The sequence below is a fragment of the Aythya fuligula genome, chromosome 4 (genome assembly GCF_009819795.1).
Source record: "Aythya fuligula isolate bAytFul2 chromosome 4, bAytFul2.pri, whole genome shotgun sequence".
Lineage (NCBI taxonomy): Eukaryota > Metazoa > Chordata > Aves > Anseriformes > Anatidae > Aythya > Aythya fuligula.
In genome coordinates this window covers 53,101,346-53,118,508 of record NC_045562.1, presented here as the reverse complement: position 1 = coordinate 53,118,508, position 17,163 = coordinate 53,101,346, and the positions used below count along the sequence as shown (strand labels likewise).

Sequence of the window (17,163 nt, the reverse complement as noted above, 5' to 3'; positions counted from 1 at the left end):
AGGACTGCAGAATTTTCTAGTATCTTTTGAAAGCATCAGAGTTTACTGTCGCATATTGTATTAGAGCATAAATTGCTGAATACAGTTCAAGGCACTGTTGCATGTTATAATGTTGACCAACCTATATAAGAATTCTCTGCATCAAGAGCAAATTGGAAACCATACCAAAAAAAGGAAATAATCCCTGCTTCAGGTCAAATGCATCCCTCAGGCTCAGGTGATGGGGCTTGGGGACATTTTTTGAATATCATGTAACACCAAAAAAACACCTCAGTAAATGTATAAACAGCCCTCTCCACACAGATTTGTAAATAGCATTACAAAATTGCCAAACTAAAATAATTTTAAAGAGGTAATTTAGTACTTATTTTTTGGAAAAAAAAAAAAAAGGAAATACAAATAGTAATGAAAAAGCTGTCTCCTTCAGAGCTCTTTTTCTAGTCACAGAATTTATGCAATAAGTAACAGCATTATGGTGGGGTGGTGGTGGTGTTTTTAAATTCAAGACCTTTAGGATGCTGTTGCTGAGACTTTCTTGCAGTAATAGATCACTGCCTCAGCCCCCAGCCTGCTAGGACAGTACACACCCTTTAATAACTCATTGCCTTTGTGTGCAGGGCCGGCACATGGTACAAGATGACTGGACAGTCTGCCCCCACTGTGACTTCCCTGCCCTCTATTCAGAATTCAAGAAGTAAGTTGGGATTTCTTATTTCATTTTTTCTGTTGGTGGATTCCAAGCTTAGTTTGTTCATAGTTTAGCAGCAAAGTTTCCTTTGGTACTTAAAAACAAGTAAGCCTCTGAGGGTGGTAAAAACCCTTACCTGAGCATTTCATCAAACATACTGCCAGAACATTACTTTCAAGTGAACCAGGCACAGCAGCAGCCACCAAAACAAGAATCTGCACATGCTAACACTGCTCCCACCACTGGTCCCTAACACCCACCTGTGTGGGAATGGGCTTGGGTAGCTTGTTCTGCAGTCAGGAACTGCTTCTCCAGAAACTACGTTCTAGCCCCAATGCTTTCTTTGTGCTCTTAACGGCCACATTTTCCTCATGCCCCTGTAAACAGCAACCTTCCTCAAATGTTCAAAAACAAAATACTTTTCTCCACCTAGACAGAAGCACGTGTTGCTCTAGCCTTTATTTTTACATACTGAAGGTTACAGGTTCTCTAGCGTTAGACCTACCATTTGATCTGTCACCCTTCTTTTAAAACAGCATGTTACAGAGTGAAAATATATGTCCAATGTGTTCTGAAAGAATTAACATTGTTCATCTTAAGAAAATCAGTGACTGCACACAGTACCTCAAACAAGAAGACACGGACCAGTAAGTTCAGGTATGTACAAGAGACTGTGTTCATGGTGTATTGTGTTTGGGTTCTTTTGCTTGCTTGTTTTTGTTTAATGGGGCTTATTCTAGAAGACATTTCAAGTCTCTCCCAGCAAGGAAAGCTCAGGATTCCAAGAATTTAACTTAAAGCCTAGGCCTCTATCCCTCAGATCACTCAAGTGCAGATTTATCACATATTTGCACTCAAGTGCACACAGCCCAGTAGTTTTTGGGACTGCAAGTAACCTAGCTGCTACATCATTCCCCCGTGAGGCTTTGGAACTGGTTTACCTTTATGACCAAGTTATCATCTGCAGCAGTCCGGTTTGATGCGTTCCTGGACCCCAGCTGTGTTTTAGTGGCACAGGGAGCAATTTGGAGATCTCAGCAAATCCTTCTACTGATCAGCCAGCAGATTTTAGGAGGATGGGAACAGGGAAGAGCTAACTAGAAGGAACAGAGCTGAAATGCAGGTTACGTGATCTTATGCTGTAGGGTTTCCATAATAGAGAAACAATCTGCACAGTAAGTTCCAAACGTATTTAACACAGAAGCTATCACAGGATAACAGCAACATAGTATTGGCTTGACACGCTTATTTCAAAGACTGAGACCCAGTGTCTGTACCTCACACCTGGATCCAGCAGTTCGGTTTTGAACTGGTAACTGAAGATGTATGAACAAAGTTCCTCATTTAACTCGAACAGTTGAAGGCTGATGCATTGGTGCAGATGCCTTATATGAAAACTTATAAAAGACAAAGTAATGGGAAGTGCTATGGTGCCTGTATATATATAAATTCACAATACTGACCTTATTTTTATACTATTTGCTCACAGAAAATCATGTAGTTTGCTATCAGAGTCTTCACTGTGGGGTCTGACTAACTGTTTGTTTGTTTTCAGAACAGCCTGTCTTGCTCAGCAAGCTGCAAGGAACTCTATCACTGCATCACATGTTTTCTCCACTGGGATTTAACAACAACCGTATCACTTCTATTTTGTGATAATCTGTAAATATTTAGCTTTTGATAAATTTTGTACTTTGATTTATTATAGTAATAAACCCCATTGATTAAATTAAAATCTTACCAAGCAAAACTTAAATTTCGTCTGCACCAAAGGCAAGGGGCACCTTGTGATGGGAGAGGCAGACAACTTAAGTGTTCTCTTATCCAAGATCAAGTGAGTTTTTAATCACTAATTTCTATTTAATGGTGTCTATTAAACAGGTCTTAGTAGTTAGGTATTCTGTTCTAGCTTTGATTAAAGATATAACATTTAGTTCCAAACTTTGAAGAGGCAGTGCTTAAATCCCTCACTGCTTTTCTGCGTCTCTAACTGAGCAAAAGTAAAGCTAAGGAAAAAAAAACAACCACATCCTGACATACGTAGAGAAGCCAGAACCTCAAAAGGAAAGGAAAGAGACAAACATTCCAGGAACTTAAGCAAAATTTAAAAAACTTGCGTGAAACACCTTTTATTGTAATCTTATATACTGCTTAATTCCTATAATGTACAAATATGCAAATCAGATTTTTTGCATCATGTACTATTTACAAGATTTCACCACATAATAACAGGGGATTTATAAAAAAAAAATGGGAGTCCTACGAAGACGTAGCAAAACCACCAGGTAACTAAGCATCGCATCTGTATCACGTTCAGGCACCCTGGTGCTTCTTTTACAGGAATATTTATAGCTTGTAACGTAGCACGTTAAGAGTAAGTACAGCACTGCATAGTGTGAGAATAAGTAGCTACATCACCTCTATAAGAGGAGCATTTTCAACGCGCTGGTTCTACCTTCCCAGCTACATCAGTGGAGCGTTCGTGTTCCTGACAGAAGTTAGATAAGCAAAGCCACATCCAGAGCAAGACTGTGTTTAATGTCTTGTTTTCTCCTTCCTTTTCCCTTCTTTTTTTGTTGGTTCTTCGTTTTTCTCTCTTTTTGGAGGCTTGGAAGACTTCGCCTTCTTTTGCTACAAACAGAATAAGCGGGCAGTTTAAAATTCAACTGTAACCTGACAAAAAGCATGTGTCAAAAACGCAATCAATGGGGGAAAATAGGGCGGAGGTTTGCCCATCTCCCCCCTCCCCTTCCAGGAATCACATTATAGACATTTTAGTTAACTAAGAAAAAGTTTAGCATGCAGTTTAGCAGAGGATACTAAGTCACCTTAATCATTGCATCGCTTTCAACACTGTCTTGCTCATCCTCATCAGACTGGGTCTCATCCACATTCAGGTCCTCACTCAGTTCAGAGGTTGCCATGGATGTTGACTGCCTTTTAGATGCCTTCACAGAATTCAGGGAATACGGAGTCAGATGTGCCTCTTTGTTGTAGGCACGCGTAAAAGCGGCTTTGACCTGTGAAAGGTGGTGGGAAGGAGACACTGAGCATCAGCTTAGCTAACCAACTCTAGCCAAGAGTCTACCTCGCCTTTCCTTTGGGGGTGATGTGACCAGAAGGTTGTGGTTTTTGGTTCATTTGTTGATTGTTTTTACAAAAGGATACAAACAAAAAGTCTCAAAAGGAAACAGGAAAGCATTCAAGAGCAGTGCGAGAAGCTGACAGAGCTAGCAGTCCAGAGCCTGCATGTAGAAAGCTCCGGCATGATCCTGCTTTCCCTTTCCCTTCTCTGTTCCACTCCACCATGCCTCTGACACAGCAGACTCCCAGTGATCCTCTACCTCAGAGGCAACATGAAGGACTGCTGAATGAAGCACAGCCTTTATCTTTTAGGACACGTCCCTGAACCCTTAGTAGCATGTTTGACAGCTGAGCTGCAAAGGGCTTCCACAGTCTCAAATTATAGTTACTAAGATGTTTGTTTTTTTTTTTTTTTTTAAATCTTCCCCAGCGTCAGCCTTTCAACAGCATACCATACCATGACTATCATCGTAAAGTTTCCTTTTAAAATACTTAAGATAAAGAAAACAATTTACTAGTAATTTTTTTTACCTTGGAATCCAGCTTTGAAAAAGGACTGGGTTTGCCTCCCCACATGCTTATTTCCATGATATTTTCAACATCTTCTTTCATCAGGCAGTAAGAGTCCATGAAGGTTATAGCTTGTTGTACGCCATCTGCTCCAAAGTCTTTCAAAGGCTGGACAAGTGCATCCCGCAGATAAGACAGGTACTCCATGTTTACTGTCCTCTTGCACATCTGCGTTCTTGGTCAAATTGAAAGAGAAGTCAATCTCTACAGCAGCTCACAGCTCGCTTCTAAACACAACCAACCTGTAGGTGGGCTCTCACCAAATGGTGAATCAGCTGCCTTAAGAGTTAACTGCAAGCTGAGTTGTACCATTTCTTTTGTCATACCTGGATTAGGAATAACCTGATACAAGGAACTCAGCCCCCAAGAAAGTCTGGGGAATCACAAAATGGCTCAGGTTGAGAAAGATCTTAAAGATTATCTACTTCTAACCCCCCTGCCATGGGCAGGGATAACACAACCCAACTTAAAACAAAAGAAGGGAAAAAAAACAGCCTCCAACAAAGTCAGTTAACTATATTAAAAGTGCCCCCAGATATCCCTACTGATATAAACCAGAAGAGTCAGTACTACCTGAGACTCATGTGCATTGCCAGTTCTTGGACAATACGCTCATGTTTGCCTGTTGATGAAAATTTCCCCAGCCAGCTGGGAAAGACAGGAAACTGGGACATGTAACCTCTCATCAGCTCCCCGGGGAGAACACTCGAATAAATAGCCTGGGAAAAAAAATGTAATATGTGCCAAACTTAAACCACAATGAATTTAGTCTCGCTGACACCAAGACATACTGCTCCACTTGTTTCATTGGAAGTAAGTAAGCGAACACAGAAAGCTCCTCACTCTAAATAGCGTGTTTTAAGAGAACTTTCCTTGTTTCTCATCTACATTCTACCACTTTCAGGTTACAGCTTCATCTCTTGTACCACCCTATTTGTTATGTTCTAAAATAGCTGCGAAGTGGTCTGGGTTTTTAAAAGCTTTTATTTAAAATGGCTCGTTTCTCCTGTCCAGTTCCAAGTACAGTCACGCAGACAGCTGACCTCACACAAATAAGTGAAATAAGTATTATCATCTCCAGCAGACAGACATGGTGAAGGAGACATTTCAAAAGAACACAGCTACTTAGAGATCCCTAGTACAAGGCTACATAAGCAACTTGTCACTTGGACCTGCACTAAGCAGGGTGGGCACGCACTCAGTGACCTCCCGAGGTCCCTGCCAGCTTATCTATGGTACATTCTTTGGTGCCAGACATGATCCTTTAACACAAATCTTGTCAACGTTTCTGTGATCACTGGAAGAGGTACAGCGAAGAAACTTCAGTCCTCTGTGCTATAGGAGAAATACTGGCCTGGTAAAAGGCTGGAATAGGAAACAAAACCCAGTAGGCTTGTAACAGCATGTCAGAACTCACACATGCCACACATCCTCACACTTGATAAAGAAGGTTCGAGTTTCAGTGTTTCAGAGACTTCATTTCATGAGACAGCATGGGTTCAACCTCGTACTTATGTGGAAGCTGCTCTACTGCCCAGCAGAACAGAAGAATACTACATGAAGCATGAACTTCAAAATTACACTGAGACCTCAGTTTTGAGGGATCAGCCTTCTATATTGCACACCCATACTGTAAACCACATAAAATGAGCGTTGAACACTCACCTGTGTTGGTAGAAGGTTCCAGTTTTGCTTGCTACGAATCTGTCTGTCCACTAGATCACCGTCACATATACTATCAGCTGCCCTACTCAAGAGCATCAAGTGCTTTTTCAGATCTCCCCTGAAGAGAAAAAATAGTTGATTTTATAACATAGCAGAAACATCCATATAGGTTTTAGTCTAATTTCACACCCCAGCATGAAACTGTCAATTGAAGGTATAGAGTAACTCACCCAGCAGCTGCTGGTTTCACATGTACATAGTTCTCTTGGACAAAAAGAGGTGCTAGGGAATAGTCATGGAAGAAAAGGTCAGATTTGTCTATGAGAGACATACGGGAAGCCTCCTCTCCAGCAGCAAAAACCTTCCGGACAACGTCAAAAGGACCCTAAGTAAATATTTCAAGAAGTCACTGGGTTGCAAGTCAAACAAACACCAAGACACAGCACAGAATTACTACAGTGATTGCACCCAACAATATCTGGACTCAGCAGCACAAGCTCAATATTCTTTATTCTACTTTTAAATGTACTTTATGAATAGCACTTTGCTAGTTTGGAGAAGTGAGTTTTACTTCTGACATTATGAGAATTTTCTCCTAAATAAAAGAATCAAAGTGCAAAGTATGAGCTTTGTAACTGCATCTTTCTTAGAAGACCAGTATATCAAAAAACATACTCTGTCCTGGATTTACTGCTCTTTGACTATCTGTGGCAAGCTTGACATTTTCTCAAAAACATTACTCAGCTCCTTGCATCTAGGCTATTAGTGCTTTATTTCAGAAGATGCTTATAAAGCCCAGTATTTGTATCAAAATGTCACAATAAAAGCCAGTCCAGTATTTTACACTTACCAGTTTGATATCCTTCTTAGCTCTGCTGGCATCTGTTTTGGCCTCATCATAAGTCAATGATTTATCTTTCGCACACCACATATTAAGATTATGTAAAACCTAGAGAACAAGAGTGATAATTTGGTAGCATAGAAGCACTTAAAGGAAAGACTAAGACTTGAGCAGAAAAAAAAACAACAGGATCCCTATACCTGAAAATAATAGCACCATTCAAATACCACACTGAAGTCACGGACTTCATACTTCTCTGAACTGATGCTAATGCTGAACTGGCACTGACCTGTCTGATGTCTTGATTTGCTGCCAGGATTATCTCATGCATAGCAGGTGGTGGAATTTTTAAGCCTTCTTTAAATGCAATAGACATCATGGCACCCTGTAACACATACAGTTCTCTGAGAAATTGTCACCAGAAAATTCCCATTAATTCCTTTCCACTACAGAACACATTGACACAGAGAGTTGCATTTTTTTTCCCTTTTTGAACCAAGTATAATTTAAGTAATTTTCTTCTAAAACATAAGTCAGCCCTTCTCATTGGTATAAAAACCATAAAATGTTAAAAAAAAAAAAAAAAAAAAAGATATCTAAAAAGAGTCTTTGGATATATTTAAGATAGGCTTCTAAATCTGAAAGGCTTTGGAATCCTTGAGCCTTTCTTCCCAAAGAAAGAGACAACTCTGCTGGTAAAGCAGATACTCAGTGAGGTAATCCATTAAGTTTCAAGCAATGTTTTCAATTCTGTAAGACTTCTGCCACATGGAGACAGAAGTTGCTGATGGTAATTCAGTGTAGCCCACAGAGCCTTCTTACCTTAATCTGCTCTAGACGAGGTCTCTGAAAACGAAGATCAAAACAGTAGTGGACCAAGGAACGAATTTTAGGATGGTTTCGATCATTACACATGCAGATGATGGGTATTTTTGTGTGTTTAATCAAACCAATCAACTCCTGCAATTTAAACACAACAATCGCATCAGGTACCTCAGAAGAATGATTAAGGTGTCATACCAAGCAGCATCAGTCCCTGCCTTAAATCAAATCCTTGTCACGTTCAAGCCTATAAAATACTTGCTACTGTGATTTCCACACTGAAAACTTTGCCCCCTTTTTCCTACTTTATCTGCTTGTTATTCTATTCAGCTGCAGCAGTACTGGTGCATCAATCTGCTTCCACTACCAGCAATCATGTTTTGACCATTTTTCAAGAAGCAACAAAGATAAATAGTCCAGAGTACAGCTGTCCACCAGAAGGACCAGATCAGTTCATCCAAAGATCAGTTTGACCCAGCCTGTGCATGCCCAGAGGGAGGACTCTGCTTTTCAAACACACCTTGCCACAAACAATAAGGAAGCCCAAAGAGCTCAGCCCTAAGGCTTAAGCATTAGTAGACTGACCAAAGCAAACTTTGTTTGCTCTAATGAAGGTGAAAATCAATTTCAGATTCTTGCAACATAAATACCTGTATTTGAGCTAAAGGTCTGTATGCCCTTTATTGTCAAAGTACTGCATGTGACCACAGGAAATCTTCAGAAGCTAAAACTGAGTTGCTGAAGAGAACAAGTACCAGTTGCAGAGCCCATGGGACAAATTCACCTGTCCAGAAATAAACATCTGCAGTGCACACTCTTGAGTTTGTTAATAGAGGGTGGGTTTTTCCCCCCTTCTGTTTTTAAAAGCAAACCAAACCATGTCTTTTCTCCACCTCTACCACTCCATAGTTCTTTCAGACTTCTAAAGTCTGAAGGACAGACTTCTAAAATAGGTACTCTGGAGAACTGTACTCTGGAGACTCTACAGACCACAGGCTAAGGACAGTAGATTTGCATGAAATACAGTGTGCACTCTCAGCAATGGCATAGCCAGTAACTGTAGCAGTTTCACCTGAATCCCTCCTCTGTCTTCATTGCCTGCCATACCATCCACTTCATCCATGATCAATACGTGTTTCCCGCTAACTGATGAGGATGTGCCTGAAAATGAACATGGACAAAAGAATAAGATTGCAATATTTTATTCCCACGGGAATAAAATAGGGGCTTGCTCAGAGTTTTACCCCACACTTTATACTGATGTGAGCCCAACCCACACAACGGAAGTGTTGATGAACCTTTTGTTCTTGTTCTACCACTTGCTGATACAGAATTTATGTTCACAGAACAGAGCTGGCATTGCGTATCTTCCAAGAATTAAACCCCATGCATCACAAGAGCAACTGCAGAGCTCCTTAGTAGTTTGGGCTACTGTTAATAACTGATTCTCTGATGCTCTTCCTAACACTGCTGTGCAGGAAGGAAGCTCTGTCCCTCCCGTAACCAGACACTTAGCACAAGAATCCTCCTTCAAACAGACATACCAGAACAGAAGTCTTTGATGCTGGTGTTATTAAGTGATTCAGCAACTACTTCCTTTAGACTGTTCTTACTCCGAGTGTCACTGGCATTCAGCTCCACGTAGCTATACCCCAGTTCCTAGTTCAGACACACAAAAATGAGAACACAGATCAGTGAGAAGAGTGTAAGCATACTCAATTAGAAACAGTATTTTGAGAGTCGAAGAAGAAAGCTCTTCTAACAGCATTTCCAGATCTAATTTGTGGCTTTGATTTCTTTCTCCCTTTGTACTACTATTCTCTCACACTCCAAAAATACTTACAACAGGACAGGGAAGAGATGTGCCCAAAAGAACACGATTTTTTAATTTATTTTTTTTTTGCATAAAGAAGTCAGAGGCACAGATTTAGCTGTGAAAGATTAACAGAACTATGAGCAGAGGCTGACTAAGCTCTGTACTATCTCCAGATACATACTGAGATCTTGTGTTCAGAGTCAGGAGAAGAAACATGCTGCATGCCTCAAAGCTGATGGAAATAAAAACTTAACTATTTAACAGCTAGAAAATACATGGCTCCCCCAGCAGCCCGATCACTGCACAGCAGGGCTGGGCTGGCTGTCACTCCCTTCAAGACCTCAACCCAGCTGCTCCTTTATCAGCAAACTCTCCTGCCAGGGGCACGCCGTGCCGCAGCAGCATGCTGCACACAGCTTTGTTCCTGGGGCCTGGATAACCCAGTTTTGTCAGTTGTGTCTGGGGAGCACAGTGAAATGCTCTGCAGGGAGACCCAAGGCAGCTGTGAGCATGCTAAGTTGCAAACTAAAGGCAAAAAATACCATGCTAGTGTAGAAATGAGCCCAAGTCAGCACACCCAGCTCCAGGTGCAGCATTAGCCAGAGAAATTCTTAATACCATATTTTACGAGAGTTCTTGCGAGTCACTTAAGAACAAAATGATCTACAAAGTCAGTAGTAGTGCTTAGCTTTAAGAGTGTTTTTACAGTATGGAACCCCCTGCTGACTCTCATGAAACAGTTGAGCACAGTGTAACACTAAGTTCACAAATTCCTAAATTCAGATTTAGCAACAGACACCAGCCCGGTCAACTTCTGTCATCCTAAAGAGACATTTGAATTTGAATCAGTCTGGGAAATATCTCTTTGTTAGATATATTAAAAAAAAACACAATTAAGGAAACTCAAAGTAAAGAATGTCTTCCTTTTATCTACTCTAAGCCTACCCCTTTTTAGTTTAAGGCCATTACTCTGTATCTTATCCCTACACACACCCCCTCAGAGACAGTCCTTCCAGAACTTTCCTGTAGGTGCACTTTTGGTAGTGGAAGGCAGCTGTAAGGTCTCCCCGGAGCCTTGTCTTCTCCAGTCTGAAGAACCCTAACTCCCTCAGCCTGCCCTCAGAGGAGAGGTGCTCCAGCCCCCTGCTCACTCTCGTGGCCCTCATGACCAGGTAGAGCTAGGCTGGGAGCAGAACTCGGTAATTTAGGGGATAGCCACCTGCACATATCCAGCTAAGGAATCAACACAAATCAGAATCAAAACAAATACTCTCGGGAACAACTCTGAATGTGGACTTACCTTACAAACTAAAGCAGCTGTAGTGGTTTTACCAACTCCAGGTGGACCAGAAAGTAATGCTGCCTTAGAGCTAATACCATCATCTTTGCCTCCAAGTTTGCTGGCCTTTGCTATAAAAGAAGATTCCAGCTTTTATCTACATATATATTACCAAATAATCTGCACATGTCATGTAAATCTTTAGGGACATCAACTATTACTGGAGTTCCGCATTTACGGATTGATATGAGTGTCAAAAAAAAATACATGCACATCTGCATCCTAAGCATATGGGGAAAAGCAGTTCAAGCCCTATTAGGTAAAACTTGCAGAGATTCTAAACTGAGAAATATTACTGGAATACAACTATTCCAGCCATTTCCTCACACCCACATCATAAAAGAACAAAAAAAAACCACTACCTATTATGGTTGCAGTGAAGCTTATATGCTATTTTATCACAAAAAACTGTCTACAGGATTATGCACTATGCATGACAGTGGCTACTTGACAAAGAACCAGGGCCTTAACAATTCATCTCTTCCCCCACGTATGAGGACAGCCCTGCAGACGTACTGCTGTCCCACTTTTTCACCATGTGTACACAGGTCAGCACTGGCCAGCACTTCTCATGGTGAAAAATAATTCAGAGTGAGGGCATATTATATGTATTTTACATTTATACACACACATAGTGCGTGTACGTGTATATATATGTATACACACTGCCAGCTTCTTTTAGTCTATTTTGGTAATAGTCACATTTAAGAAAACATCACGATTCTGAAAAAACTATCTTCAGTTTGCTGTTCTGTTTTTGGGGGGAAAATGGAGGGGATAAGTGAACAACTGCTTCAACAAAACCCTCTGGTTCAACTGCTGCTAAAAAATGCACTTGACTTTAGACTCATTCCTGATTTCTGGAGTTGCTCCCCTCTCTCAAAGGACCTGTGTCAGCACACAGAACCAAGCAACGTGACTGGCATGGAAGAGCAGAGAAGTTAACCGCGCTGGTCACCTTGTCCATCTTCTGAGGTGTTCTTGTGCCAGTTTCGGAGCCATCGGAGAAGTTTGTTGGCACAGCTTTGCTCACCCTGCTGTCCAATGATTGCCTTGAGAGATGTGGGCTTGTATTTATCCACCCATAGCAATCTCTCGGTTCCGTTTTCATTAATCTCAGAGACCAAGTTCCCCTTAGGTTCTGGGACTTCTTTCTTCTCCACTGCTTGCTGTTTAAAGTCTGTAAGCTTTCGAACAGCAGCAGTTTCTTTCTTAGCAGATTTGAAGGTAGCTCCCTTCTCAGGAGTAGAATTTCTTCTTTTAGTATCAGCTTCCCTTTTGAGGGGGCTAAAACTCTTTCTGCCAGCTTCAGTTTTCTGTGGTGTCTTTTTATGTCTCGACTCTGTTTTCTTTGCCTTAGGAAAACAAAAGATAAGAAAATTAAAAGAAAAATTTCCAGAAAAAAAAAAAATACATTAAACAAACATGCTATGTTTGCACATATGCACAAGAGTGCTTAAAAAAGTAACAAATCTTCTGTATTGATTTAAAAAAAAAAAAAAAAAAAAAAAAAACTTCCAAGAGGAGATCAAAGAGTGTTCTTTGAAAAATAAGCCACTGTTAAACATGATGTCACCTGGTTCTGTAGCACAGCCCACAGAAGAGGCAGGAAACATTCTGAGCAGTCCAAGAAGAATAAAAGTTCCAGCCATCTCCTTACTCACTGAGCCTGACATGTCATTAAACAAACTAATCCAAAACAGATGACTGACAAGGTGTAAAGAATGGGCCATCAGACACGCATGAAGCAGAAGTGCAGCTCTCAAAGCAACACTTCCAAGCTTGAGCACCAAAAAAAGAAAACAACACAACTTAATCCCAGTGACAGGTTGAAGGGAACAGGAACAGAACAACCCATGTTCCATAAAGTGCTCTCCAAACACACACTGGCTAAAGAGAATCACAGTTGTCATTTAAAAATAAGCTGAAAGTATTCAACCCAAAGCGATTCAAAAGGGAATTAAGTAATTAGCTAGTACAGGCTGAGTTGCTTTTCCTGAAGGTACCAACCATATCTACACACAAACCACAGCAGCATCAGAAACAACAAAGCAGTATCTATACTGAACATCAAGCATGCTAGAGCTAACTGAATTTTTAATAACATTTTATCAGCCATTACAGGCTAGATTTAATTGTGCATAAAAACTTTATTATTGTTTTTTTACAGTAAGTACCACATAAAGATTAAATCCATTATCTATATACATGGTTTACAAGTAGCTGTCCCATATTTACAGTAGGAGTTTTTAATTGGCCTTTCCAGGTACCACATATCAAAGAATAAACAAAGGCTCAGTGTTTAAAACTGAAGCCTAATCTAAGAAGATACGATTACCCCCTCAGTCAGATACCTAAAAATGTAAAATGTCTGATTAGATTAAACCTTACCTCTCTAAAGCAGAACCCTTAAAGCCTGAGTAAATTTTTTCATTTCCAATACTTTTAACCTAGTAGGTCAAACTGACAATCATAGGATTGCTGTCCACGGAACAAAAGGGATCAAAGCTCCCTGCAATTTGGGGAACAACACGTGACACACAACTAAGTTTATAACAAACGCACAAACCTCTGATTCAGCTGCCAGCTCGTATTTGGACTTCTTGCCTGGCATTGTTCGAACAAGATCAAATAGGCCATCTTCATCAATAATTTTTGTCCCTAAAGCAGATGCCTAGGGAAATAAGAATTAAGAGGTAAATGAGATCTACATAATTCACTTCAAAGTCCTTTCCAGTGAAGGTTATGTTTAGGAACACAAAATAAGAGCAACAAAAAGCTGTTTTGGTTGTGTTGCTGTTAATCTCTGTATGTATATATAGAATCACAGAAAATCCCAACTTGGAAGGGACCCACAAGAATCATTGAGTCCAACTTCTGTCCCCCTTAGAACCACCCAAAAATCAGATCCCATGTCTGACAGCACTCCCTTTAAGAGGAGAAACTGGAAATCAATACAGTAACATACAAGATTCACATTTTCACTTCTGCTTAGCTCAGGCACAACACTACTCACCTTTTCACATTTAGATTGGCCACAGTCTCGTCCCATAACCAGGTAGTTTGTCTTCTTGCTGACATTCCCAGTTACTTTTCCTCCATAACGTTCAATCAGAGATTTGGCCTCATCTCTTTCAATAGACTCCAGAACTCCTGTAATTACGAATGTCAGGCCTTCCAAGCAGTTTTCAGCTCCCTGAGAACGATAACATTGTAGAAAATGCCATTAACTGATGCAATTCTACACCTACTCCTTTCACCACAAACCTTTTTAAACTTCTACCATGTCAAGTGCTCAATGCAACTTTAAAAATGAGCCTAACCTGCCTGAATGTAGATAGTAGCAGTAGAAGTTCAAAAACTATTAAAAGGAGTAGCTGCCAATGAAACTTCACAGTTTACCTGTCCCTATCGTACCTATGACTAACATGCTGTGCTTAAAGCACAGCGTTAAAGGACTGACAAACTTACTGACTTCAAACTTAAAGACCAGTAACTATTTTCCATCATAATGGCTTTATAAACCAGGTACAGAGTTTCATTTCTCAGTATATTTCCTTTCATATAGTCACTGTTCTGCACTCCAGTTTAGCTTTTTTCCCCAATATATACTTTCTATTTGAAAAAAAAAAAAAAAAAAAAAAAAAAAAAAAAAAAAAAAAAAAGATATATATACACGCCAGTTTTTAAATAGTTTAGTTAATACTTGCTAGATCACTTTTAAGAACTGGAGGGAAGTCTATGATGTACACCACTGCTACACGCAGAAATTCTGCTGTAGCCAAACTTACTTGAGGTATCTCTTTGGAACCCAGAGCTTTTGGACCCTCGCGATTAAGGAAGCTTCGGTAGGCTTGATAATTGTTTCGCTTCTTTTCAGAGTCCTCAGGACTTACAGACTTGGGCAAAAGGAAAAATAGATAAATACGTGGTATATATATTGTACATATACATATGTAGTGGTATATATGTACCAATGTACCATATATATGGTACATATCCTCAGTACATTTATCTGCATTCTGCATATACACAGTCACTTTATTAATAAAATTGTTGCTTTAAATTCACATCCTATTTGATTCCTGAATGATGATCAGGTATTGGTAAGATCTACATTTCCGTAAAATCTCCTTTTAGTATTTCTACTTAAGAAATCTAAGCTTTTTATTTGTAAAAATCTGTTTAAAGCTCATCAGGAACAGTTGCAGGCACTCCCTCCCAATTACAACTGTTATTTAAATGTCAAATAAATGTGCTATTTTGCATTTAAAATTTAAAAGTACATTTTTAAGTGGCCAGTAACAGCTAGAATACGTTCACTAATTATAGTGACTGAATCAGACAGTTAAGAATACACTAAGTTATTGTTAATGTATTATGTAGGAATATAATAAATATACTTCAGAAACATGAAATTGGAAATGGGAGAGGAAAAAAAGAATGATAGTGGTATTGATTTTTAACAGTAGTATAGCATTCACAAGGTCACCTAAGCTCACATAAGAAGTTTTACTCGCTAGTCAAGTAGCAGAATTCCTGCATTCTGCAAATTTTCAGAGAAGTTAAATGTGAAAGGCTAGTGAATTCATTTTTCAGTACACATGCACACCTTAGTGAGCATTAATGAACTCTCAGTTCCTTGATGTATTCAATTTATATTTTTCCAGCTAATTTCTTTCCTACATTTCTACAATTGCTAGGAACTTGAATTCTGGTAAGATCTGAAAGTCACTTAGAAGTACCTAGAACAAAGTACCAAGTGACAACAGTGATACATAAACAGTAACAACTGAAAACCATTTTCCTGTGAACTCTACCAAGCTAACTAAATATCTATGAATAGCTCCTACCTCAGCCTTCTTGGGAGAAATTTTCTCCTTCTTTGGTGTTTTCTTCTCTTCTTTTCCCTGAGGTTTTTCTTTTGATACTGAACTTTGAGTGCCTCTTTCCTTTTCAGCAATCTCTTCTTTTCGTTTCAGAGCCACAAGCTTAGAGGTAGGCTTCAAAGGCAAGGTCTTATCAGTTGACTTTTCTGCTAGTTTACTATCAGTTGATTGTGGGGGTAAATGGGACCCTTTTGAGTTTTCAGATTTAGTTTGTTTTGCTTCACCTGCAGAGTTTGTTGCTTTCACTTTAAACAGTAGAGAAGAGCACACACATAAGAATGTATCTAATTGAAAATTGAGAACATTTCATCAGATCTGTAATATTAGTGTCCTACCTCTCTGAGATTGCTTGCATCCCTCTGTCATGTTAGGACTGCTCTTGATGCTCAGTACTGTCTGCTCTTCTGAATCCCTCCGAGCCTAAGTGAACAAACAATGCCAAAGTCAGACATGCCATGTCCCATGTTACCCTTAAGTCCAGATCTGTTAGGTTTCCCTTCTGTTAAGTATTCCAGTCCATAAATAAGTACATCAGGCTCAATGATACACCCACAAAAAAAAGAGACACACACTGATCCCTACCACAAGTCAGAATACAAACTCTATCAAAGGTGGGCAGGTGAGCAAATCCTACGCTCAGCCATGCACATAATTTCAAACACCAGACAAACTTCCAGGTTACATTAAGGATCAATTCTAACCAGTTTACTGAATAATCTAGAAGTACTAATGTTTGCTCTATTCAAATTAGCAATCCTAAATTATAAAAGCTTTGATGTACAACCTAACAAATATTTCACTGTGCCAGACGTAGTCTTGTGCCTTACAGCACAAGCTATGGAAACTGGGGGAACTCACACCACTGAGGTTAGAGTTAAAAACCTAAAACCCCTGCTTGCTCTGACAAAAGAAAGTATTCTCCTTCATTTTTCACCAACTTGTGCCTTTGACTAACTTCACTTGATCTGGTCCTCCTGAAACAGAGGAGCCATAACTGATCTAAGGCATCAGTCTGCAGCACCTCACTTCAGGTATTACAGAGACAGGCAGTCCACTCATTTGAGATGAGTCAAGATGAATGTGGAACTTCAAGCAAAAAGTAACCTACAGGATATGCTCCATTCCACCACAGCCACACTGTTCCAACTGCCAATTCCTCTGATGCTCTGTTGTACATACATTCCCTCAGATTTGCAATTGGTTCAACAGCAAATCTCAGTATATTGTGGGTGACTGCCCACTGTAAAAAGAATCTTGTGAGCTCCTAAATACATAAAAATCAAGCCTGGATTAAGTTAGTGACCTGGGAATGGCTGGAGAATGTGGAAGTTTAAAGGAGAAGCATTCTAGTACTCAAACCATTCTTATGCGTCTTTAGGTATATGCTTTCATTTACTGCAACTAAATAATGGGGGACATTTGACCCAGTATAGTGGATTCTGGTTATAT

The 17,163-nt window shown here is 39.8% G+C and overlaps 2 protein-coding genes across 5 annotated transcripts in view; one reads left to right on the top strand and one right to left on the bottom strand.

The window, feature by feature from the left end:
* WDR19 (WD repeat domain 19) overlaps nt 1-2,303 on the top strand; it is a 37,129-nt gene extending 34,826 nt beyond the window's left edge. For both annotated transcript variants that reach the window (XM_032187375.1, XM_032187374.1), the window contains 3 exons: nt 618-694; nt 1,225-1,345; nt 2,244-2,303. In XM_032187375.1, the coding sequence (XP_032043266.1) occupies nt 618-694; nt 1,225-1,339 (192 nt within the window). In that variant the 3' untranslated portion in view covers nt 1,340-1,345; nt 2,244-2,303. The remainder of the gene's footprint in view (nt 1-617; nt 695-1,224; nt 1,346-2,243) is intronic.
* Nucleotides 2,304-2,801: 498 nt separating this feature from the next.
* The window catches only part of RFC1 (replication factor C subunit 1), a 39,184-nt gene continuing 24,822 nt past the window's right edge, over nt 2,802-17,163 (bottom strand). For all 3 annotated transcript variants that reach the window (XM_032187376.1, XM_032187378.1, XM_032187379.1), the window contains 18 exons: nt 16,050-16,134; nt 15,679-15,959; nt 14,617-14,724; nt 13,842-14,021; nt 13,395-13,499; nt 11,784-12,180; nt 10,787-10,896; nt 9,215-9,329; nt 8,743-8,831; nt 7,671-7,808; nt 7,138-7,233; nt 6,858-6,956; nt 6,238-6,392; nt 6,008-6,125; nt 4,916-5,061; nt 4,304-4,517; nt 3,517-3,708; nt 2,802-3,319 (listed from right to left, as the gene is read on the bottom strand). In XM_032187376.1, the coding sequence (XP_032043267.1) occupies nt 3,224-3,319; nt 3,517-3,708; nt 4,304-4,517; nt 4,916-5,061; nt 6,008-6,125; nt 6,238-6,392; nt 6,858-6,956; nt 7,138-7,233; nt 7,671-7,808; nt 8,743-8,831; nt 9,215-9,329; nt 10,787-10,896; nt 11,784-12,180; nt 13,395-13,499; nt 13,842-14,021; nt 14,617-14,724; nt 15,679-15,959; nt 16,050-16,134 (2,724 nt within the window). In that variant the 3' untranslated portion in view covers nt 2,802-3,223. The remainder of the gene's footprint in view (nt 3,320-3,516; nt 3,709-4,303; nt 4,518-4,915; nt 5,062-6,007; nt 6,126-6,237; nt 6,393-6,857; nt 6,957-7,137; nt 7,234-7,670; nt 7,809-8,742; nt 8,832-9,214; nt 9,330-10,786; nt 10,897-11,783; nt 12,181-13,394; nt 13,500-13,841; nt 14,022-14,616; nt 14,725-15,678; nt 15,960-16,049; nt 16,135-17,163) is intronic.